The 24,598-nt window shown below is 40.6% G+C and overlaps 2 protein-coding genes across 4 annotated transcripts; both read right to left on the bottom strand.

The window, feature by feature from the left end:
- Positions 1–19,670: 19,670 nt before the first annotated feature.
- LOC110881015 (pentatricopeptide repeat-containing protein At5g40410, mitochondrial) lies at positions 19,671–20,297 on the bottom strand. Its single transcript, XM_022129404.2, has one exon. It carries the CDS (start codon positions 20,295–20,297, stop codon positions 19,671–19,673), a length of 627 nt encoding a protein of 208 aa, XP_021985096.2.
- A 198-nt stretch (positions 20,298–20,495) lies between these two features.
- Positions 20,496–23,673, bottom strand: LOC110884288 (G-type lectin S-receptor-like serine/threonine-protein kinase At4g27290). Of its 3 annotated transcripts, XM_035978636.1 has the most exons (8): positions 23,291–23,673; positions 22,373–23,194; positions 22,147–22,290; positions 21,905–22,059; positions 21,569–21,779; positions 21,245–21,482; positions 20,991–21,141; positions 20,496–20,904 (listed from the first exon to the last, which is right to left on the bottom strand). In XM_035978636.1, exons 1-8 carry the CDS (start codon positions 23,652–23,654, stop codon positions 20,617–20,619), a joined length of 2,373 nt encoding a protein of 790 aa, XP_035834529.1. In that variant the 5' UTR covers positions 23,655–23,673; the 3' UTR covers positions 20,496–20,616. The 3 variants fall into 3 exon arrangements, with proteins under 3 accessions (XP_035834529.1, XP_021987684.2, XP_035834528.1); XM_022131992.2 differs by having other exon boundaries at positions 22,373–23,673; XM_035978635.1 differs by having other exon boundaries at positions 22,147–22,197; positions 22,373–23,673.
- Between the last annotated feature and the right edge of the window lie 925 nt (positions 23,674–24,598).

Below are 24,598 nucleotides of genomic sequence, written 5' to 3'. Positions count from 1 at the left end.
ATCTAGGACCTTCTAAGAGTGCCAACACGTTCCAGTATTGTCTATGCTGTTCCGGAGACTTCCGGGCAGCCCTAGACGCTTCCTTAGTGTTCCGGAAACTTCCGGAATGCTGAAATTTTGAGTTGAAATTTTGCGGGGCGTGACACTAAGATCGAGTTTGAGGCGTTTAGCTTAACAAAGTGTATCTTTTTTATTATTTATTCTACTTATAAGATAAATAACAACTTTTATTTTGAAGTACATATATGTTTTACTAGTGCTAATTCCCGTGAATTTCGCGGTGTTAAGAAATGATATGTTTTTTTATTTTTAGAAAAAAATAACGTATATACTGATCATAAAGAAATTGTACGCTGATGCGTGTCAGTGTGTATATAATTTAGGTGTATATTTTAAGCCCTTTTTACACTTTTTAGCCAAGTTTTAAATTTATAAACACGATATTCACTAACACTAAACACACATATGGGCAAGTGTACCCATCGTGGACGTAGTATAGTGTTGGTAAGATACCGAGGTCGTCCAAGGACACAAGAGCTTTAAGTACCGGTTTATCCTCAACGTCTAATCAAATCAAAATGTTAGAAAAAGATTTTTAAACTAAAAAAATAAAACTAACTAAAATACTGAAAAAGAAAATAAAAGTAAAACAGATAGACAAGATGAATCACTTGGATCCGACTCGTGTGTAGTGTAACCTTTGATTATTTTCGCACTTTTGCACTTGCTTAAGAGATTATCTTAGTTATTGTACTAGACCCCTCTTTTGAAGGTGACGTTACCCTCAACCCAGTAGTTTGAGTCAACAAGGATACAATCCTAAAGGGTCGGATTATTGAAAGATAATTAATTAAGTTATTAATGCATAATGTGGTAGGCCCCTCTTTTGAAGGCGACGTTACCCTCGGCTAATTAGTCTGAGTCAGCAGGGATACAGTCCTAAGTAGCCGGGTTAAAGTTTTAATAGTAGTTTAACTTATGAGGGGATCAAAGAGTTTGGACCCCCGCCATCCAATACCGTTGGGTATTGAAGGAGGTCCTACTAAATTTGACCCAGGTCCTTTGCAGGATCTATACACTGAACAATGGCAAGACTCTTACCAAACCGTTCCCTTAACCCCCGACCAGGTAGCCAACATACCTCCATATAGACCGTGGAGATATGAATAGTGAATCTTTTATTTTATATAGACAGTAAAATAATGCCAAGACACCACAGACAAACGATAAGGAAGAATCACCTTCAACATAAGAAACTAGTAATTAAAGTCATTAATACAAAACCAATTAAAAAGTTCATGTCACACCCCCAAAATCCACCTGCGGAGTATCACCGCTTGGGAGCGTGACTGACCAGGATCAAGCCACCAATCATATCGAACATGTAGTTAATGTCAAGTATAATAAATGTAAACCAATTATTCAATACGATTGATGTTCCAACAAAACATAATTTAAGTAGCGGAAGCGTAATAATGATATCCAATGTATGTAAATAGTTCAAGTGTTGTAAGTATAACTTAACATCCACGATCCAATCTCCACAACGACCTGCTCCTCCCTGTGCAAGCTCCATGTATCTAACGACCTGCAAGGCATGTAACAGAGGATCAACAAACTAGTTGAGCGAGTTCACAGTTAACAGTTCAGTAATAGTATAGTGTGAGTGGTAGTATGTTCGTTCGTTATGTCGTGTATCGTAATAGTTTCCATCGCGGCCTCCCAGGCAGGTATGCGAAGATAATAGGGGGATGTTCATCCCGTATATTCTAGACTAGGTTTACTTGTATCGCGGCCTACCAGGCAGGTGTGCGAAGAATAGTAAATTACAGTTCGCGGCCTTCCAAAGGCAGGTGTGCGAAGTCAGTCATAATATCGCGGCCAACCCTTGGCAGGTGTGCGAAGATCAGTTCAATAAGTGTTACTAGTCTAGTAGTAGTTCTCACAGTGGAGTATGTACAATAGTTCATCAGATCACATCACTACGTTCCCGTATAGATAAGTACCAGTAAATAATCAAATCCCATTCCCACCCTGGGAACCCCATGCCTTGGCTGTGTGAACTCACCTTGGTTTGCTCGGTATGTTATTGCTTCTAGGGTTTATAAATCTCTAAGCCCGTTACCCAAGACCTAGGATATATTGCACATGATTCGTTCCATTAGGGTTTACAAATCCACGATATTCAAACAACGGTGCTTTGTGTGTTTATTGTGTACACGACGATATTACATATAATGTTCACACATGCAGAATCATACCGTTGCACACAATTATTCACATAGAATCATACGTCATACAAGCAGTCAATTCTATTCACATAATTCATGCGTAGCATCCCAGATTTCATGGTTTAATCTTACGTGAACATTATTCTAGTGGCCACTGTTAACACTCTTTATACCTGTAACAGTGTAAATACTTCACATGTTTAACGGAATCAGGGAATCCAAGTGTCATACAGGCTTAACCGGATTAACATAATCTATCATGCAGCTACTTGTTTCAAATTAACAATTACACAGCATCATACAGTTACACAATATCAGACAAGTGTGGGGTAAAAGTCGGATAGGACCACCCCCCTCTACAAACTCGGACTCCCTTGTCCATTCAACAAAGTCGGACCAAGGGTCCCCCCCTTTTAAACTCGGGCAGGCCCTGCCCCTAATTAAAAGATCGGACCCCCCTTCATTTTCAAATAACTCGGACATAAGATGTCCATTAAACTCGGACATATGATGTCCATTAAACTCGGACATAAGTGTTAATCAATAAACTCGGCCCCTTACATATATCATTAAACTCGGACCATTAACAAACACATTAAACTCGGCCCAACACATACTCGGACCATTTGCTTTTTATTAAATAAACTCGGCCTACATGTCTATTCAATAAACTCGGACAGAATGATAACCATTATACTCGGACTCATCATCCATATAAAGCTCGGACCAATAAACTACTTGAGAAACTCGGACCTTCACTAGTGTTCAAAGGTCGGACAAGGGAAACTCTAATAAACTCGGACCATGGCATGCATATTAAGAACCTCGGACATCAAACAATTACAAAACTCGGACCTAGGTTGATGAATTAAACTCAGACCACACATACATGGCATTAAACTCGGACTATTATACACTCCTTCACAAACCTCAGACAAACATTCAATCACACGATCTTTGCATCATAACAGTTACGCATACGAACAAAACCCTAATTTTATTCATAGTGACGGCAGAATCATAACCAACCCACCTATGATTAACAATTCATCATAGCAAGAACAATCAAATCGAGCATACAACTATTCATATTCGTTTCTCAACAATTTGAATCCTTAAACACAGAAACATCACATGTGAAACTAGGGTTTTTCATGCATACATAACCAAGAATCAAGAATTGATGCAATTAAGAATTCAATGAACAATAATCATTTACCTTGTGTCGATTCTTAGAGAAAAATGTAGAAATCGAAGTGATGAAGAGCTTGCCAATGATGGTGGTGTTGATGATTGCTAGGGAAAAGTACGTGCTTTGGTTTTTGTGAAAGTGATTAGTGAAATGGGATTAGGGTTAAGTATTATTTATGTTTCACTAATGACTCTTTACACCCTCTATTGTTATATTTTTTTCACAAGTACACCATCTCATAACCATTTCATAGTTTCACCACTAAGTTTATGCGTTTAATAAATTTCTCACAATTAACACATAACCATGCATAATCACACAGTGCACTTTATTGTATCAAAACGTTTATAATTCCATAGCAATTAACTGTGCAAAAAAATCAACTAAACACTACAAGAACGTGCAATAAATACGAATTAGAATCTTGGAATTTCGAGTTGTCACATTATCCCCAACTTAAAAGAAATTTCGTCCCGAAATTTGGTACGCACTCACTGAGGAAGCTAGGTAAGTTATATCGTTCACTGGTTTCCCTGGGGTGTCACATCATCCCCCCGTTGATTTGGAATTTCGTCCCGAAATTCAGTAGTAGTAGCTTCAGCCTCAGTAGTGATTGCATTGGTTTCGAATAACTGGGGTACTTTTCTGTCATCTGGTCTTCGCGTTCCCAGGTGTACTCTGGGCCACGTCGGGAGTTCCAACGAACTCGAACAAGAGGGATTCTCTTGTGTTTGAGGACCTTCACATCCCGGTCCGCGATTTCAACAGGTTCCTCGACGAACTGCAACCGCTCGTCGATAGTGAGTTCCTTAAAAGGAATTATGAGGGTCTCATCTGACAGGCACTCCTTCAGATTCGACACGTGGAATACGTTGTGAACTGCACCGAGTTCAGCTGGTAGGTTTAGTCTGTAGGCTACTTGGCCTATTCTTTCAATGATTTCGAATGGTCCAACATACCGTGGATTGAATTTGCCTCATTTACCAAATCGAACCACACCCTTTCAGGGTGAAACTTTGAGTAAAACCCGGTCCCCGACCTGAAATTCCAAAGGCTTGCTACGCTTGTCCGCGTAAGCTTTCTGACAGTCGCGTGCTGCCGCCATGCGTTGTCGTATCTGTGCAATCTTTTCCGTGGCGTCCACTACAATCTCTGGACCCGTAATCTGACTATCCCCCACCTCTGCCCAACAGAGAGGTGACCGGCATTTACGTCCGTACAATGCCTCGAATGGAGCGACTTGAATGCTGGTGTGGTAACTGCTATTGTACAAAAACTCCACTAAAGGAAGATGCTTTTCCCAGCCGTTGCCGAAATCGTTAACACAAGCCTGAAACATGTCTTCAAGAGTCTGGATCGTTCGCTCAGACTGTCCATCCGTCTGAGGATGATATGCTGTGCTCATGTCCAATCGTGAGCCGAAAGATTTGTGCATCGCTTGCCATAGCTCTGGCGTGAATCGTGCATCCCGATCCGAAATAATGGAGGTGGGCACCCCGTGCCTCGAAACAACTTCTTTAAGATTGATGTCTGCGAGAGTGGAGAACTTATCCGTTTCCTTTATAGCCAGGAAGTGTGCAGACTTGGCGAGTCGATCCACGATCACCCATATAATATCATTCCCACGCTGAGATCTAGGTAAGCCCGTAACAAAATCCACGGAAATCTCTTCCCATTTCCACTGTGGTATCCTGGGTTGCTGAAGTAAGTCTGAGGGTTTCTGGTACTCTGTCTTGACTCTCGCACAAGTCAAACATTTGCAATGTGGGCCTTCATGCTAGGCCACCTATATGTAGTTCTGATGTCGTGATACATTTTATCCGACCCTGGATGTACCGTGTAGCGAGACTTGTGTGCTTCGTCCATCACAAGCTCTCGTAAACCGCCATAAAGTGGGACCCAAATACGCCCCGTTACATAGTAGGCGTCGTCTTCCTTTTGTTCCAATCGTTGCCTTGAACAGCGTAAGGCTTCAGCCATGACGTTTTCGGGTTTCAATGCTTCAACCTGAGCATTTCGTATCTGTGCAGGAAGACTGGACTGGATAGTAAGCTGTAGCGCTCGCACGCGCTTAGGTAGGGTGTCCTTTCGACTGAGGGCGTCGGCCACAACATTGGCTTTGCCTGGATGATACTTAATAGCGCATTCGTAATCGTTAAGCAGTTCGACCCATCGTCGTTGACGCATGTTCAACTCCTTCTGCTTGAAGATATGCTCGAGACTCCTGTGATCGGTGTAAATTGTGCACCTGGTACCGTACAGGTAGTGTCGCCATATCTTAAGCGCGTAAACAACAGCTCCCAGCTCCAAATCGTGCGTCGTGTAGTTCCGTTCGTGAATCTTAAGTTGACGAGAGGCGTAAACAATTAACTTATCCCGTTGTATCGATACACATCCGAGACCCTGTATCGATGTATCACCATAAGCCACGAAGTCATCTGTGCCCTCCGGCAGTGAGAGAATAGGTGCACTGCAAAGCCTATCCTTTAGGTACTGAAAAGCGGTCTCTTGGGAATCTCCCCAACGGTAGGTGACACCTTTCTGTGTCTGCATAGTAAGCGGTTGCGCGATCTTCGAAAAGTCTTTAATGAATCGTCTGTAATACCCTGCCAAGCCCAAGGATTGGCGTATTTCCGTCGGTGTACGCGGTGCTGGTCTGTTCCTGATCGAATCTATCTTGGATGGGTCGACATGGATCACATCCCTGTTCACTACATGGCCTAAGGAGTGGACTTCACGTATCCAGAAGTCGCATTTAGAAAACTTGGCGTACAGTTGCTCCTTTCGAAGAAGTTCCAAAATAAGACGCAAATGCTGCTCGTGCTCCTCCTGACTCTTGGAGTAAATCAAAATGTCGTCGATGAAAACGATAACGAACTTGTCAAAATAGGGTTTGCACACCCTGTTCATACGGTCCATAAAAACGGCAGGTGCGCTCAATAATATCAAACCATCCATCATACCAAACATAAAATATAATAGGTAAAATAATTCATAAAACCCAACACGATTAATGTTCAAACCAAACTTTGTTTGAGTAGCGTAAACATAATAATGAAAACCCAAGATAAGTTATAAGTTCAATTAGCGTTCATTGCGTCTCCTCCTCCTAACATGAAAACTCGACCTCTTGCCTCGTTGCCATTGTTGTTGTTGTTTCCCCCGTTGTTGTTGTTGTTCCCGTTGCCCTGGTTATTGTTGTGGTTCTGATTCTGGTTCAACTGAGGACAATCGCGTTTGTAATGACCTTCTGCCCCACACTGGAAACATCCCCGGTTTCCACGCTGTGGTTGCTGCTGCTGGTTCTGTGGAGCTGGTGGTGGGAATTGCTGGTTCTGATTTGCTGGCCGAGAGCTTCTACAATCCTTTGCCTCATGACCCATCTTGAGGCATCTTTGACATTGTTCCCTGCGACATCTTCCGCTGTGGTGTCGGTTGAACTTATTACACAATGGGTGAATTCCCCGATATCCACCCTGCCCCTGACTGCCAGATGATTGCTGACTCGAGTTCTGATAGTCATTTGTCTTGCGCTGCTGAGACTGAACAGTAACCGATCCCTTGCTGGAATCCCCCTCCCATTTCCTCTTGTTGTCACTGGGAGTAGCAGAAGTGGTGACAGCAGTAGTGGTAGCCTTGACACGTTTTGGCAGTTTGTTCTGATCCACTGCCTGATCTGTAATACGGTGGGCGAGGCGCTGAATAGCCTGAATGTTGTCAAGATTGGCCGATGTCACATGGCTCTGGATCTCTGGCGCCAATCCCTTGAGATACATCTCAACGCGCTTGTACGGAGGGTCTACCATAGTTGGACACAGCACGGCCAGCTCATTCGACCGTTTAGTATACGCTTCGATCTCTGACCCAACCATTTTCAAATTATACAGCTCATCTTCCAACTTGTGAATATCTTCACGCGTGCAATATTCCCTTTTGATAAGTTCCTTAAAATCGTTCCAGGGTGTGGCGTTAGCAGCTGCCAACCCTAAGATCTGTACTTGCGCGTTCCACCAAGTCAACGCGATTCCTTCCAAAGTGCCAGTGGCGTACTTGACCTTGCGAGCCTCAGGGCACTCACACATTTCGAATACTGACTCTAGCTTTTCAAACCAATGGAGGAGTCCCACTGCCCCCTCGGTGCCACTGAAAGAATTTGGACGACAGTCCATGAAGTTCTTGAATGTGCAGACAGGCTGCTGCGCGTGTTGACCTGCTTGAGCAGCTGCAAGTGCCGCAACAACTTGAGCTTGAACGAGAGCCTCTAGCTGGGCTTGAGTTATGTTAAGTCGTCCAGACATGATCTTCATAGTAAAAGTAATGTAAGTGAGAGTGGTTCGCGAGTAGGGCGATGATAGAAAAGTGTAAGCACGTAGGTGTTCTCAAGCAATAACAAGTAGTGAGCAAAGTAATGTAAGCATACTACGAGCAAAGTTCTATGCAGTTCTAGCAAGCAGGTAATAAACATAAACCTTATTACCTAGGATGTCGAGTCTTGCACGTGGAGCGAAGCGTCGTTGTGGATCGTTGAGAGCACTGTTCTGGTTATAGTCTGGTTTTAATAAAAACGTTTTCCCATATTAAAACCAAGTTCTCTATAACCAATGGCTCTGATACCAATCTGTCACACCCCCAAAATCCACCTGCGGAGTATCACCGCTTGGGAGCGTGACTGACCAGGATCAAGCCACCAATCATATCGAACATGTAGTTAATGTCAAGTATAATAAATGTAAACCAATTATTCAATACGATTGATGTTCCAACAAAACATAATTTAAGTAGCGGAAGCGTAATAATGATATCCAATGTATGTAAATAGTTCAAGTGTTGTAAGTATAACTTAACATCCACGATCCAATCTCCACAATGACCTGCTCCTCCCTGTGCAAGCTCCATTTATCTAACGACCTGCAAGGCATGTAACAGAGGATCAACAAACTAGTTGAGCGAGTTCACAGTTAACAGTTCAGTAATAGTATAGTGTGAGTGGTAGTATGTTCGTTCGTTATGTCGTGTATCGTAATAGTTTCCATCGCGGCCTCCCAGGCAGGTATGCGAAGATAATAGGGGGATGTTCATCCCGTATATTCTAGACTAGGTTTACTTGTATCGCGGCCTACCAGGCAGGTGTGCGAAGAATAGTAAATTACAGTTCGCGGCCTTCCAAAGGCAGGTGTGCGAAGTCAGTCATAATATCGCGGCCAACCCTTGGCAGGTGTGCGAAGATCAGTTCAATAAGTGTTACTAGTCTAGTAGTAGTTCTCACAGTGGAGTATGTACAATAGTTCATCAGATCACATCACTACGTTCCCGTATAGATAAGTACCAGTAAATAATCAAATCCCATTCCCACCCTGGGAACCCCATGCCTTGGCTGTGTGAACTCACCTTGGTTTGCTCGGTATGTTATTGCTTCTAGGGTTTATAAATCTCTAAGCCCGTTACCCAAGACCTAGGATATATTGCACATGATTCGTTCCATTAGGGTTTACAAATCCACGATATTCAAACAACGGTGCTTTGTGTGTTTATTGTGTACACGACGATATTACATATAATGTTCACACATGCAGAATCATACCGTTGCACACAATTATTCACATAGAATCATACGTCATACAAGCAGTCAATTCTATTCACATAATTCATGCGTAGCATCCCAGATTTCATGGTTTAATCTTACGTGAACATTATTCTAGTGGCCACTGTTAACACTCTTTATACCTGTAACAGTGTAAATACTTCACATGTTTAACGGAATCAGGGAATCCAAGTGTCATACAGGCTTAACCGGATTAACATAATCTATCATGCAGCTACTTGTTTCAAATTAACAATTACACAGCATCATACAGTTACACAATATCAGACAAGTGTGGGGTAAAAGTCGGATAGGACCACCCCCCTCTACAAACTCGGACTCCCTTGTCCATTCAACAAAGTCGGACCAAGGGTCCCCCCCCTTTTAAACTCGGGCAGGCCCTGCCCCTAATTAAAAGATCGGACCCCCCTTCATTTTCAAATAACTCGGACATAAGATGTCCATTAAACTCGGACATATGATGTCCATTAAACTCGGACATAAGTGTTAATCAATAAACTCGGCCCCTTACATATATCATTAAACTCGGACCATTAACAAACACATTAAACTCGGCCCAACACATACTCGGACCATTTGCTTTTTATTAAATAAACTCGGCCTACATGTCTATTCAATAAACTCGGACAGAATGATAACCATTATACTCGGACTCATCATCCATATAAAGCTCGGACCAATAAACTACTTGAGAAACTCGGACCTTCACTAGTGTTCAAAGGTCGGACAAGGGAAACTCTAATAAACTCGGACCATGGCATGCATATTAAGAACCTCGGACATCAAACAATTACAAAACTCGGACCTAGGTTGATGAATTAAACTCAGACCACACATACATGGCATTAAACTCGGACTATTATACACTCCTTCACAAACCTCAGACAAACATTCAATCACACGATCTTTGCATCATAACAGTTACGCATACGAACAAAACCCTAATTTTATTCATAGTGACGGCAGAATCATAACCAACCCACCTATGATTAACAATTCATCATAGCAAGATCAATCAAATCGAGCATACAACTATTCATATTCGTTTCTCAACAATTTGAATCCTTAAACACAGAAACATCACATGTGAAACTAGGGTTTTTCATGCATACATAACCAAGAATCAAGAATTGATGCAATTAAGAATTCAATGAACAATAATCATTTACCTTGTGTCGATTCTTAGAGAAAAATGTAGAAATCGAAGTGATGAAGAGCTTGCCAATGATGGTGGTGTTGATGATTGCTAGGGAAAAGTACGTGCTTTGGTTTTTGTGAAAGTGATTAGTGAAATGGGATTAGGGTTAAGTATTATTTATGTTTCACTAATGACTCTTTACACCCTCTATTGTTATATTTTTTTCACAAGTACACCATCTCATAACCATTTCATAGTTTCACCACTAAGTTTATGCGTTTAATAAATTTCTCACAATTAACACATAACCATGCATAATCACACAGTGCACTTTATTGTATCAAAACGTTTATAATTCCATAGCAATTAACTGTGCAAAAAAATCAACTAAACACTACAAGAACGTGCAATAAATACGAATTAGAATCTTGGAATTTCGAGTTGTCACATTATCCCCAACTTAAAAGAAATTTCGTCCCGAAATTTGGTACGCACTCACTGAGGAAGCTAGGTAAGTTATATCGTTCACTGGTTTCCCTGGGGTGTCACATCATCCCCCCGTTGATTTGGAATTTCGTCCCGAAATTCAGTAGTAGTAGCTTCAGCCTCAGTAGTGATTGCATTGGTTTCGAATAACTGGGGTACTTTTCTGTCATCTGGTCTTCGCGTTCCCAGGTGTACTCTGGGCCACGTCGGGAGTTCCAACGAACTCGAACAAGAGGGATTCTCTTGTGTTTGAGGACCTTCACATCCCGGTCCGCGATTTCAACAGGTTCCTCGACGAACTGCAACCGCTCGTCGATAGTGAGTTCCTTAAAAGGAATTATGAGGGTCTCATCTGACAGGCACTCCTTCAGATTCGACACGTGGAATACGTTGTGAACTGCACCGAGTTCAGCTGGTAGGTTTAGTCTGTAGGCTACTTGGCCTATTCTTTCAATGATTTCGAATGGTCCAACATACCGTGGATTGAATTTGCCTCATTTACCAAATCGAACCACACCCTTTCAGGGTGAAACTTTGAGTAAAACCCGGTCCCCGACCTGAAATTCCAAAGGCTTGCTACGCTTGTCCGCGTAAGCTTTCTGACAGTCGCGTGCTGCCGCCATGCGTTGTCGTATCTGTGCAATCTTTTCCGTGGCGTCCACTACAATCTCTGGACCCGTAATCTGACTATCCCCCACCTCTGCCCAACAGAGAGGTGACCGGCATTTACGTCCGTACAATGCCTCGAATGGAGCGACTTGAATGCTGGTGTGGTAACTGCTATTGTACGAAAACTCCACTAAAGGAAGATGCTTTTCCCAGCCGTTGCCGAAATCGTTAACACAAGCCTGAAACATGTCTTCAAGAGTCTGGATCGTTCGCTCAGACTGTCCATCCGTCTGAGGATGATATGCTGTGCTCATGTCCAATCGTGAGCCGAAAGATTTGTGCATCGCTTGCCATAGCTCTGGCGTGAATCGTGCATCCCGATCCGAAATAATGGAGGTGGGCACCCCGTGCCTCGAAACAACTTCTTTAAGATTGATGTCTGCGAGAGTGGAGAACTTATCCGTTTCCTTTATAGCCAGGAAGTGTGCAGACTTGGCGAGTCGATCCACGATCACCCATATAATATCATTCCCACGCTGAGATCTAGGTAAGCCCGTAACAAAATCCACGGAAATCTCTTCCCATTTCCACTGTGGTATCCTGGGTTGCTGAAGTAAGTCTGAGGGTTTCTGGTACTCTGTCTTGACTCTCGCACAAGTCAAACATTTGCAATGTGGGCCTTCATGCTAGGCCACCTATATGTAGTTCTGATGTCGTGATACATTTTATCCGACCCTGGATGTACCGTGTAGCGAGACTTGTGTGCTTCGTCCATCACAAGCTCTCGTAAACCGCCATAAAGTGGGACCCTAATTTTATTCATAGTGACGGCAGAATCATAACCAACCCACCTATGATTAACAATTCATCATAGCAAGAACAATCAAATCGAGCATACAACTATTCATATTCGTTTCTCAACAATTTGAATCCTTAAACACAGAAACATCACATGTGAAACTAGGGTTTTTCATGCATACATAACCAAGAATCAAGAATTGATGCAATTAAGAATTCAATGAACAATAATCATTTACCTTGTGTCGATTCTTAGAGAAAAATGTAGAAATCGAAGTGATGAAGAGCTTGCCAATGATGGTGGTGTTGATGATTGCTAGGGAAAAGTACGTGCTTTGGTTTTTGTGAAAGTGATTAGTGAAATGGGATTAGGGTTAAGTATTATTTATGTTTCACTAATGACTCTTTACACCCTCTATTGTTATATTTTTTTCACAAGTACACCATCTCATAACCATTTCATAGTTTCACCACTAAGTTTATGCGTTTAATAAATTTCTCACAATTAACACATAACCATGCATAATCACACAGTGCACTTTATTGTATCAAAACGTTTATAATTCCATAGCAATTAACTGTGCAAAAAAATCAACTAAACACTACAAGAACGTGCAATAAATACGAATTAGAATCTTGGAATTTCGAGTTGTCACAGTTCAAAAGATTAAAAATAAAAAGTATTACACTAAACACTTGTCTTCACCAAGTGATGTAAGAGACTTAGGCAAACATGGCCTTTGATTGTCAAGAACTCTTACGATCAATCTTAGATCCCGAGACGACTCACACACTCTATGATGGACAATGGATGATGGTAGTGGATGATGGTGTTGTGATAGTGGTGGGTGGTGGGTGAAGTGTGAGAGAGGTGGTGTGCCAAGGGATGAGTTGCAAGAGCTCCAAGCACTCCTATTTATAGGCTGAACAGAAGCCTGGGCACGGCCCCGTGTCCATCCGACTCTCTCTCTTCATTAATTGCAATTCGCAATTTCATTAAATGCGTCTGCAACAGTTGACCACGCCCTCGTGTCCGCTGAGTACGGCCCCGTGGTGGGCAGTAGAAGCTTCTATCACTTTGTCTTTTCTGCTGACACTTGGGCACGCCCCCGTGCTCACTGAGCACGGGGCGTGTTCAGTCTTCTGTCTTCTTGTTTTGCGTTGGGAAGATGCTGTCGGGAGGTCGGGCATGCCACGTTTGTTCCTTTTCTTGTATTTATGTTAGATTTAGCTGCATTTTTGCTTCTTTTGTTCATTTGAGCTCATTTAATCCTGAAAATACAAAAGGAAGACAAAAGCACACTTTTTCCAACATTAGTACTAAAAATGGGTTAGTTTTATGCCACAATTGATGTAATTTATATGTTGCATTTTGTGCACATCAAATACCTCCACACTTGAATCTTTGCTTGTCCTCAAGCAAAACTCTTTATAATGTGACTTTTTCACTCCCAAATAGAATGGGTAGAAGGGAAGGTTTTTGGACTTGTCATAGAGTGTCGGGATTTCAAGATTCTTTATTTAAGTTTTATTTTTATTTATTTACAATCCTATTCGTCATGATTTATTAAAAACGTTTATAAGATAAATTACTTATTAGGGCATAACATGCCTTTTTAAAATTCCATTTATATACAAGTTCACATACCTCACGGGGGAATCACTCAACACTTGGCCGAATGTGTATTTTTAGTGAATCACTCGAGAGCGGCATGGAACTTACTCCTGCCAAAGGCTTGCCAAGCAATCAATCCTCCTCCTTTTTAACTATATACCTTTGTAAATATCAAGAGGACTTTTTGGGTGAAGGGTTAGGCTTGGGCTAAAGGTGGGTGGTTGGGTTAGTGGTTAGAAAAAGGGCGAAAAGCGTAAAAAGCATCGGTTTTTTAAAGACTTTTTATTTTCCACAATTTTATTTTTATTTTGATGAACCATTTCTTTCAAACAAGGTTAATTTTGATGATCTTGTTTGTTTATTTGGTTTCATCAACTTTTTTTTTTGAAAAGTCATAAGAAAAACCGAGCTTTGTTACTAAAAGAAAAGGGTTAAAATAAAAAGGTTTAGGTGGGTAAAAATGGTGATTATTTTGGGTTAAGAAATGAAAAGGTTTAGGCTCAAAGGGGTTAACTAGGGGATTTTGGGTAGGTGGTAAAAAAAATGAAAAATAATGGTGTAGAAAAAGAAAAAGGTTAGTCCTAATGCCTCCATCATTTACTTACTCGGGCTTAAGTTGGTAAGGACCGGGAATGTATTGTCGTGGCAAGTTCTAGAGTCGTACGAACCAAGCAGCTATTCACACAAGAAAAACGAAAAATGAGCATTTAGTGTAAAGATATGTATTTGTATGCTCGATAAAGGCTCAAAACTCACTTTTGTGGGAATGGGTTTTTATGTGATCAAGTATATATAATCAAATTTTAACTAAGCTTGTCATGCCGTTTCATAATTTTCTTATGTTGGTTCTTTTTATCACGACGCTATCGGTTGTAAACTTGTAAAAATATAACCTTGTTAGAACTTGAAATTCCCAACTTAAACTTAGACAAGAGAAAAAAAAATGAAAATTTTTTTTTGAAAAAAATTTGGGGTGATTAGCGGTTCCAATAGAGTTTTGTGTAAGGCTTGTTAATTAGGACTTGCAAGATTCAAAGTTTTAGCATCCCCCCACACTTAAATTACACACTGTCCTCAACGTGTCCCAAAAATAAGTTTTTAGGTTGATTGAATGTGTAAAAGGGTGTTAAAAGCAAAATTTTATGTTACTGGCAATCTAGACACGGCCCCGTGTTCAGGTGCCAGTGATAAAATTTAGTAAAGAGAAACAGAAGCCTGGACACGGGGGCCTGTTCAATGAACACGGCCCGTGTCCAGTTACCTGAACTGGGAGATTTTTGCAGATTGTGCAGCACGGGGCCGTGTTGGGCGGACACGGCCCCTGCTGAACTTGCTGTAATAAAGAAATTTTTGTCGGATGGCCCTGTTTTCGTGCATGGGGTGATGTTTCTCGTTTCCCTTGTTATCCTTGACCATCCCGAGTGTGTTTTATTCATTACAACACCATTCAAACATAAAAACCATCATTTCATTGAAATCATAGAGAGAAATACATAATCCTAGGAAGTTAACATTTTAGATAAGCGAGCACAAGAAGCTTAAACCAAGGAGTTCTAGCCTAAAAGTTATTCTAATTAGCAAAATTTCCGAAGAGATAATTCTCTCGGTTAGATGTGGCTTCAAAGATCTCCTTCCTCCGGGCATGGGTTCCTCATACGTCGGCGAGCCATTCCTCTATCTCCCTCGGGAGGAGGAAGGCGGGCTCGTTGGCGTCGGTTTGAGGAGGTACAACTTCCACCGGGACTTCTTGTAGATTTTCACGGGGAGGCTCCGCTGGAATGTCATCCCATCCGGTAGGGTTGTTGACTCCAACTGCTAGGTTCCAATCCTCTTGAGGGAGGATTAGTTCCATGGGGGGTGTTACAAGAATATTTAACCTCTGGTGCAAGAGGTTAATTTCTTGAAAACTATTTTCCAGCCCCACCGTAAGATAATTTATACGGTCTATTAGGACCTCCTCCACCGAAGTCATTTCATTGAGAGCTTCACGTAGTGCCATGAGGTAGTGTACAAGGGTAGCTTCAATGGAAGGCCTTCTCCCTCTTCGACTGTTTCTTGAATGTACAGAAGATGTTCCATTGTTTTCACTTGACATTCTACGAAAACAAACCAAAAATAGCTTATTTTAATGAAACAGTACCTAGGACACGGCCCCGTGCTCATCGAGCACGGCCCCGTGTTCACCTTTCTGCAGAATTTTGGATCAAGGAACCTTGAAGTTTTAAGTTATTTTTCCAAATTGTGAAGCTTTTTTTGAGTAATAATAACTTAAAACAATGTTATGCAACTTATTTTTAACAAGATTCCTTGAACAAAACTTCAACAATCCTTACAATAAAGCTTGAAATCTCAAGCTTTAATGGAGGTTTTGGAGAAAGATGAAGAAGAAGGAAATGGATAAAAGAGGAAAGGACAAGATGGTTGTTGGAACCTTCTTTTAGAACATACCTAGGATGGTAGGAGAGAAGATCCCTTCAAATCTCCGTCCCTGGATGGTCCAAATGTGCAGGATTCTTGGCTGCATTTGTAGAAAACGATAGCATGCTGGACACGGCCCCGTGTCCGCTGGACACGGCCCCGTGTGCAGGCAAGATCCTGACACATTTTGTCCGTATTCTGACGTAAAGTCAGAAGAGAATCTTTTGGTGGACACGGGAGCGTGTTGGCTGGGCACGGCCCCGTGTCGAAAGGCTGATTATGAAGATTGTCTATTTTCAAGGAACTTATCCAGATCGGGCGGTTCCTTACTGGATGGGACAACCCCAAAGTGCCTAAGATACCTTAATTGCTCTAGATTAAGACGAGAACGCAAGAGGTTGTCGGTGAGGGTGATTCCTATGCTAAATGTAGGTGGACAAGTCCAACCCATTTCCGGGCTCTCGTTAAAGAAGGTGTATGCCGAATCGCTCAGGTCTATGTATGCACCGAACGAAGTCAATGGGGAGTCCATCACGGCACAATCGGCACAGGGACGACTATCATCCAAGTCCTCGCTAGAGTGGAAGGTATTGTTAGAAGCAACGAGGTTGTTTTTATTTGAATGCGTACCCAACAATTCTTCTTGGTCATCGTCTTGAGATGAATTAAGGAAATCCATCTTAAGTTCTTTTAACCAATTAAGAACTAGATCTTCTAGTTGAAATAGTTCGTCGAGGAGCATTTCTCCTAGAATATCTGGTTGAGCGCTTCGAGGGAGAGATAAGGATTATTTTTACTTTCGCCCCTCTTAAGGCTACAGGAAAACGATGGGTCTATATAGTGGGGCTTATAGTTTAGAAAATAGCATTCTAATTCTTTATGACCGCCACCACATAATTGACACCACGTACCATAAGAGTGCCGAAAGTAAAAAAGTATCATTATCACTCATGTTTGTGTCAGAAATTACCAACCGTCGGGATCTTGCGGTTCTGTTTTCAGTAACTGAATCTTGGGCACGGGGGCGTGTTGAGTGGGCACGGCCCTGTGTTCAGTTTACTGTCTGACTTAAAACAGGATTGCCAGTTCCAATGATTGGGCACGGGGCGTGTTCAGCAGGCACGGCCGTGCTGAGTTCTGCAGAAGCTGAAAAACTAAGAAAATCCTAAAAAATAAAAATAAAATAGAAAAAATGATTAGGCCGCTGATTCCTAACTTTCTTAAAATCCTTGTGTCCCCGGCAACGGCGCCAAAAACTTGATGCGTGTCAGTGTGTATATAATTTAGGTGTATATTTTAAGCCTTTTTTATACTTTTTAGCCAAGTTTTAAATCTATAAACACGATATTCACTAACACTGAACACACATATGGGCAAGTGCACCCATCGTGAACGTAGTATAGTGTTGGTAAGATACCGAGGTCGTCCAAGGACACAAGAGCTTTTAGTACCGGTTTATCCTCAACGTCTAATCAAATCAAAATGTTAGGAAAAGATTTTTAAACTAGAAAAATAAAACTAACTAAAATGCTGAAAAAGAAAATAAAAGTAAAACATATAGACAAGATGAATCACTTGGATCCGACTCGTGTGTAGTGTAACCTTTGATTATTTTCGCACTTTTCTACTTGTTTAAGAGATTATCTTAGTTATTGTAGTAGGCCCCTCTTTTGAAGGTGATGTTACCCTCAACCCAGTAGTTTGAGTCAACAAGGATACAATCCTAAAGGATCGGATTATTGAAAGATAATTAATTAAGTTATTAATGCATAATGTGGTAGGCCCCTCTTTTGAAGGCGACGTTACCCTCGGCTAAGTAGTCTGAGTCAGCAGGGATACAGTCCTAAGTAGCCGGGTTAAAGTTTTAATAGTAGTTTAACGTATGAGGGGATCAAAGAGTTTGGACCCCCGCCATCCAATACCGTTGGGTATTGAAGGAGGTCCTACTAAATTTGACCCAGGTCCTTTGCAGGATCTATACACTGAACAATGGTAAGAGTCTTACCAAACCGTTCCCTTAACCCCCGACCAGGTAGCCAACATACCTCCATATAGACCGTGGAGATATGAATGGTTAAAATCTTTTATTTTATATAGACAGTAAAATAATGCCAAGACACCACAGACAAACGATAAGGAAGAATCACCTTCAACATAAGAAACTAGTAATTAAAATCATTAATACAAAACCAATTAAAAAGTGCAAAAGATTAAAAATAAAAAGTATTACACTAAACACTTGTCTTCACCAAGTGATGTAAGAGACTTAGGCAAACATGGCCTTTGATTGTCAAGAACTCTTACGATCAATCTTGGATCCTGAGACGACTCACACACTCTATGATGGACAATGGATGATGGTAGTGGATGATGGTGTTGTGATAGTGGTGGGTGGTGGGTGAAGTGTGAGAGAGGTGGTGTGCCAAGGGATGAGTTGCAAGAGCTCCAAGCACTCCTTTTTATAGGCTGAACAGAAGCCTGGGCACGGCCCCGTGTCCGCTGGGCACGGCCCCGTGTCCGCTGGGCACGACCCCGTGTCCATCCGACTCTCTCTCTTCATTAAGTGCAATTCGCAATTTCATAAAATGCGTCTGCAACAGTTGACCACGCCCCCGTGTCCGCTGAGCACGGCCCCGTGGTGGGCAGTAGAAGCTTCTATCACTTTGTCTTTTCTGCTGACACTTGGGCACGCCCCCGTGCTCACTGAGCACGGGGCGTGTTCAGTCTTCTGTCTTCTTGTTTTGCTTTGGGAAGATGCTGTCCGGAGGTCGGGCATGCCACGTTTGTTCCTTTTCTTGTATTTATGTTAGATTTAGCTGCATTTTTGCTTCTTTTGTTCATTTGAGCTCATTTAATCCTGAAAATACAAAAGGAAGACAAAAGCACACTTTTTCCAACATTAGTACTAAAAAGAGGTTAGTTTTATGCCACAAATGATGTAATTTATATGTTGCATTTTGTGCACATCATACGCATTGAATTACTATGGAAATATGAAGTTGAAGATGAAAAAACAACGAACCAACGTACTATATATCTAAAATAACCGAAAAGATAATTTAATTTATATGACTAAAAAAATCTATAAATTATGCTAAATACAAAGGAATTTACGTATCACATAAATCATGACTTTTTTATGCAACACTTCAATTCAATCAACCATTTCTAAAATTGACCTGCAATTGATCCATAGATCTCAATTTGCACAAACTAAATGAAACGAAAATGACAAAAAGTTGATACAGGTTCCGGTGCCGAAAAAAATTCGGTACGGTATTTTAAGGATCAGGACGGTATTTGGTACCAAATGCTCATCCCTACTAACATCCGTCTTACTAGGCCGTTTTTGTCCAACAGATGAAAAGTTATATTCGTTTTAAGTTGGATCTTTTCTATCCAATTTGTATTTATCCGGTTGCTCCAAATACATTTAGTTGAAGAAAAACAAAGCATTTGTGGCTAAACACAATCTACCATGAGACATTTTGACCTGGAAAAAACCCGCTCGCGTTTGACCCATTACTCGGGTCACATACTTTGCCACCTTAGATTAATCGAGCTGGCCATCATAATAAAGATTACCAATAATCTCCACAAGAGCACAACCCATCAGCAAAATGGTGAAATCTCCTTGTATCCCGAATGATGATCACGCGCTTTTCAACACTCGATACAAACTTTGCCATGTTATGGCAATCACCACAAATCCTCAAATTCTTAGTGATTATAATAGGCACATTGTCACTATACACCAAAAGACCAAATGCAATAGCAAGTTTTTCACTGTGGCTTTTTACCAAATCGCCCTTAACGTCCTCCTCTACATCATGAAGAACAAACTCGGTATTAGCTATATACCCAACCTTCTCAATTTTGCTCATTAACTCGTTTAACTTTGCGTATATACGCTCGATGTCGGTGTTCGCTTGATCACTCACTACAAACCTATGAATCTTGTGATCATGTTCAATAAAGCTACAACCCGCGATTTTCATAGGACCTTGGTCTTTCATTAACGCTCTGACTCTTGAAAAGTCAACCCAACGGCCCGCTTTAGAGTATATACTTGAAAGCATGATATAATTTCTTGGGTCCGACGGATTTAAATTTATTAACTTCTGTGCAACTAACTCACCGAGCTCTATGTCTCCATAAACCTTACAACCGTTATGTAGTGCTCCCCAAACACTAGAGTTGCGCTCCATCGGCATGCATGCTATCGATTAAAACATGCGTGTCAGTTAAATGCCCTGATCGACCAAAAAGGTCAACCATACATACTCGAGTAATGGTCCAACCTAGGTTTGGTGCTAAAGGTAAGATAAGACAGGAGAAAGAACATTTCAAATAATATTCAAGCAGTAGCAAGTTGGCATATCATTTAAATATAATACATAGTTATATGAGTCTTGTATCTTTTATTAATAACTCCCTCTCAAAAGTAAAATCTGAGTCAAATATTTGCTGAACAAAATCTGGGAAAATTCCAATAACATCTAGTGAAAATAGGCTTGAGAACACATGCTATCGGGCATACAATACTGTTATTGTGCATTCATCAACTGATGGAAGAGATTCAAGTTCATTGTAGCTCTCTTCAGTGAAAAAAGCAGGTGGTTTAGGTTTAGGAAGTGGTCCCTCACCAACCAGCATCAAAACCACTGACCACATAGTTGGTCTATCTTCTGGATGATGCTGCACACATAACAGCGCAATATGTATTGATCTTAGTACTTCAGAGACCACACATGAGGCCTGTAAAGATGCACTCAACAATCCAATGGACCTTCCATCTTTATACAGTCTCCATGCCTACATCATATCAAACCAAAACACATATAAATCGCTAGTATCCGGTTAACATATATATCGGTATCTGGTCTTACAACTTAACTTACATGTCCAAGAAGGTTATCACTATGGTCTGCATGAAAGAATTCTCTGTTTCTCTTCCCGCAGATTATCTCCAACACGAGAACACCAAAACTAAATACATCAGATTTTATAGAAAAACGCCCGTGTACTGCGTACTCTGGAGGAATGTAACCACTACAAACAGGTTAAGCAAAATTAAATTTAGAAATTATAGTTCAATCTCATCTTCCTTTTTTTTCAGGGAAAAAAGTATTAAACTTCAGGAGGATGTTCTTACTGTGTTCCGACCACTTTCTTTGTCTTAGTAATGGTATCATGTCCTACAAAATTTCTAGCAAGGCCGAAGTCAGATATTTTTGGATTCATGTCGCCGTCTAGCAAAATATTAGCTGCCTTGAGATCTCTGTGGATAACTTGAAGGCGAGAATCTTGATGTAGATAGAGGATACCTCGAGCTATCCCATGTATTATTTTAAATCGTTGAGGCCAGTTAAGCATTAAGCTTCTGGTTTCATCTGCCAAAAGGTGAGTCCTATGTCATTTGTTTTTATATAACGTTTGAAAGTAAGATGCTATGTGAAATCATGGAGAGTGACTAAACCAAAAAGAAACCAGTCCAAGCTTTTGTTAGTCATGTACTCATAAATCAAAATCAGTTCATTTTGATGAGCACAGTATCCAAGAAGCTTCACAAGATTTCGATGCTGAAGTTTTGCAATACAGATAACTTCATTCTTGAACTCATCAAGCCCTTGTTGGGATGTTTCTGAGAGCCGCTTCACAGCTATTTCTCTTCCATCCTTCAACACACCCTAACAAATTACGATTATAATTATGATTAAGAGTTTATGATACCTCATAATTCTGTAGAGTTTACATTTTCGATTCATGATAGGGATAAGCAATGTATGCCATATAAGAAGCATGAAGATGTTACCTTGTAAACCGGACCAAAACCGCCTTGTCCAATCTTATTGGAGATACTGAAGTTACCTGTGGCCCTAGCTACTTCATGTAGACTATAACATTGTAAATCATCAAGTTGTTCCATCTGCAGACTTGTATTCTTTGCATCAAGCGCATACCAGTTTCCTACAAATGCTTTTGTTACATGACTTATCTAAACTTCGAATCCAATGAACATGCAAAAGTGTCAACACTAAATGCCCTTTGTGTTACCTTGTCCTTTCATGTGAGGGGTTTTCCTTATCTTTCTACAGGCATATGCCACTGCGAAGAGAAGTAGCATAGCTGTTGAAGTTAATAACACCACTATAAGTGTTCTTTTCTTTTTGTTGAAATTGGACAGAGAGTCCACAAGACCTTTCATTTAGAAATGATAATAGTTTAGCACATAAGCTAAAAACACATAAATGGTCCACTTTTATAGAGAAAAAATGCATACCTTCTAACTCAGAGGCTGCCATTCTTATGTAAATATCTTGATCTGCTTCGTATTCTCTTGTGTCCAAAAGCTCATCAAGCCACAACAAACATCCGCTTCCTCCATTTCTGATATCTAAACTTGTATACCCTGTACAAGAGCAGCTTCCTTTGCAAGTCATCTCACATTCTTTGAGGGTCATGCTCACATTATACCACACCCGTCGTGTGTCTGGTACCTTTACTCTTGCAATTTTCCAAAAACCATCACCACTTCCATTCCCACATTGCAGAGGCTTTTTGCGTATACACCCACTCGCCCAATCTGATGCCTCCCATTCCTCTCGATTTCTTGGTTCAAACCCTTTCATACAAATACAAGGTGGGTGCTTGTTAATGCTACAGATTCCAAAAGGACCGCAGAGAGAAAACCGATCACAAATATCTACTACAGCGTTTGCATACACAATCCAGTCTTTGATTCGCTCAATCCATTGCAAAATCAGTGTCTTGCCATCCCATGTCAAAACCACCCGTTGAAGAACTCTACTTTTAAGTTGGTATGCGGTATAGATTTCCTTTTCATTCATGATAAACTCAGGCGAGTAAATCTGATTTTCTTTTTCAACAGGAGAACCACTAAAGCCGAGACCATTCCACGGTCCAAGTCTTCCCTGTAAAATTTCACCATGCCACCATAAATTTTGTGGATATCCATTCGTGTCATGTATATTCCTATACTCACCAACAGAAGGATCATCGGGGCTCTTCCAAGAGGTCAGGCACCACTGCAACCCAGTTACCAAATCCTTCCCTATTTTCATTCCTGGAAGAAAGGTGTCCCCTGGATAGTCAAAACTTTGCCAAATCATTTTATTTTTATTCCACACAACAAAATTTCCAGTATCTAAAAGCTGCGCCACCACCACAGTATTATTACCCGTTGAATTCGATGACCAGACCATGGGGTTGCCGCCACTACGAATCACCAGGTTTCCATGTCTGCTGAGTTTGAGCATGCCTGATGTATCTGTGATTGGTTGCTCCCGGTTAGCAACCCATACAACAGTGCCATGTGATATCTTCTTGTACCATATCCCCAGGTATCGGTTGTTGGATTTCCCTGGACTAAAAAAGCCCAATTCAAACGTTTCTCCATCAGAAACAAGGGTGGCTTTACCATCTTTGATATCTTGATTTGCATATATTGTATCTAGTGCAGTACAATCTAATGACAGCAAGATCAAAAGGAAAAGAATAATGTATGTATGCATGTATTGGTCCTCCATGATGATCCAAAACATGAAACCAAAGACAACATTTTATTCATCTTAAATGGTTAAAAATTCTAGAACCTAAAGTCAAGTCAACTCAATGGTGGTCCTCATTTGCAATGTGACCAAGTTTTCTACAACAGATAGCAAGGATTTATTTTTGGGAGGACCAAGATGAAGACGTTGGTGGGGGACCTGGTGGACCGGGTTCTTTATTATTAGTATTACTAGTCTTAAGCTACCCGCGTTGCGGGCCAGTGGACATAAAAACGTGCTATCAACGTTGAGGAGATGGGGACGTAAAACCATGCTAGGTAGCATCGAACGAAGACCAAAACCGGGTAAAGCGTAAAAAACACGAATTTCCAACACAAAGTGACTTACGTGACGTAATACGTAGAAGGAATCGAATTTATAACAATGTGTATTAGAAAGTGGAGGGGGTAAAAAACTTAAAAGACCAAATGTAACCACAGAATACGAATGAAAAAAAAACCCAGAGGGGCCAAATGTTACTATTAAACACTGTGCTAAATAGTGACGAACGACGAATAAATCCGAGAAAACGTAAAACAAAAACTAATAAAAAAACTAAAATTATTTAACCTTTGGGACACAAATTATAAAAACTAAAGTTGTTACAAAATGAAAAATCATAATGCCTAAAAAAAGAAGACAAAAAGAAAAAAAAAAAGATACTATACCTCGGTATATTATTAAAATTAAAATTGAGAGATTTGATAATAATAATAATAATAATAATAATAATAATAATAATAATAATAATAATAATAATAATATTAATATTAATAAGGATAATAATATAATATTAAAATTGAAATTAAGAGATTTATAGATAATAATAATAAAAATAAAATATTTTTAAATAAAAATAAAAATATAATTGTGAAGTTCAATGAGAAATTGTCACATGATATAAATATTTAAATTAGATTAGATTTAATGAAATCCCC

This window comes from Helianthus annuus, chromosome 10, assembly GCF_002127325.2.
Source record: "Helianthus annuus cultivar XRQ/B chromosome 10, HanXRQr2.0-SUNRISE, whole genome shotgun sequence".
NCBI classification, from domain to species: domain Eukaryota; kingdom Viridiplantae; phylum Streptophyta; class Magnoliopsida; order Asterales; family Asteraceae; genus Helianthus; species Helianthus annuus.
This window is presented reverse-complemented; position numbering and strand designations above follow the sequence as displayed.

Excerpts from the sequence above, each read along its gene's own strand:
- LOC110881015 (XM_022129404.2), bottom strand. The coding sequence starts at position 20,297 with ATGGAGCGCAACTCTAGTGTTTGGGGAGCACTACATAACGGTTGTAAG.
- LOC110884288 (XM_022131992.2), bottom strand. The coding sequence starts at position 23,654 with ATGTTTTGGATCATCATGGAGGACCAATACATGCATACATACATTATT. Across the intron at positions 21,483-21,568 it reads CTTGGACTGGTTTCTTTTTG|ATGAAACCAGAAGCTTAATG; the intron begins GTTTAGTCACTC and ends ACCTTTTGGCAG. Across the intron at positions 21,142-21,244 it reads AAGAAAGTGGTCGGAACACA|TGGTTACATTCCTCCAGAGT; the intron begins GTAAGAACATCC and ends ACCTGTTTGTAG.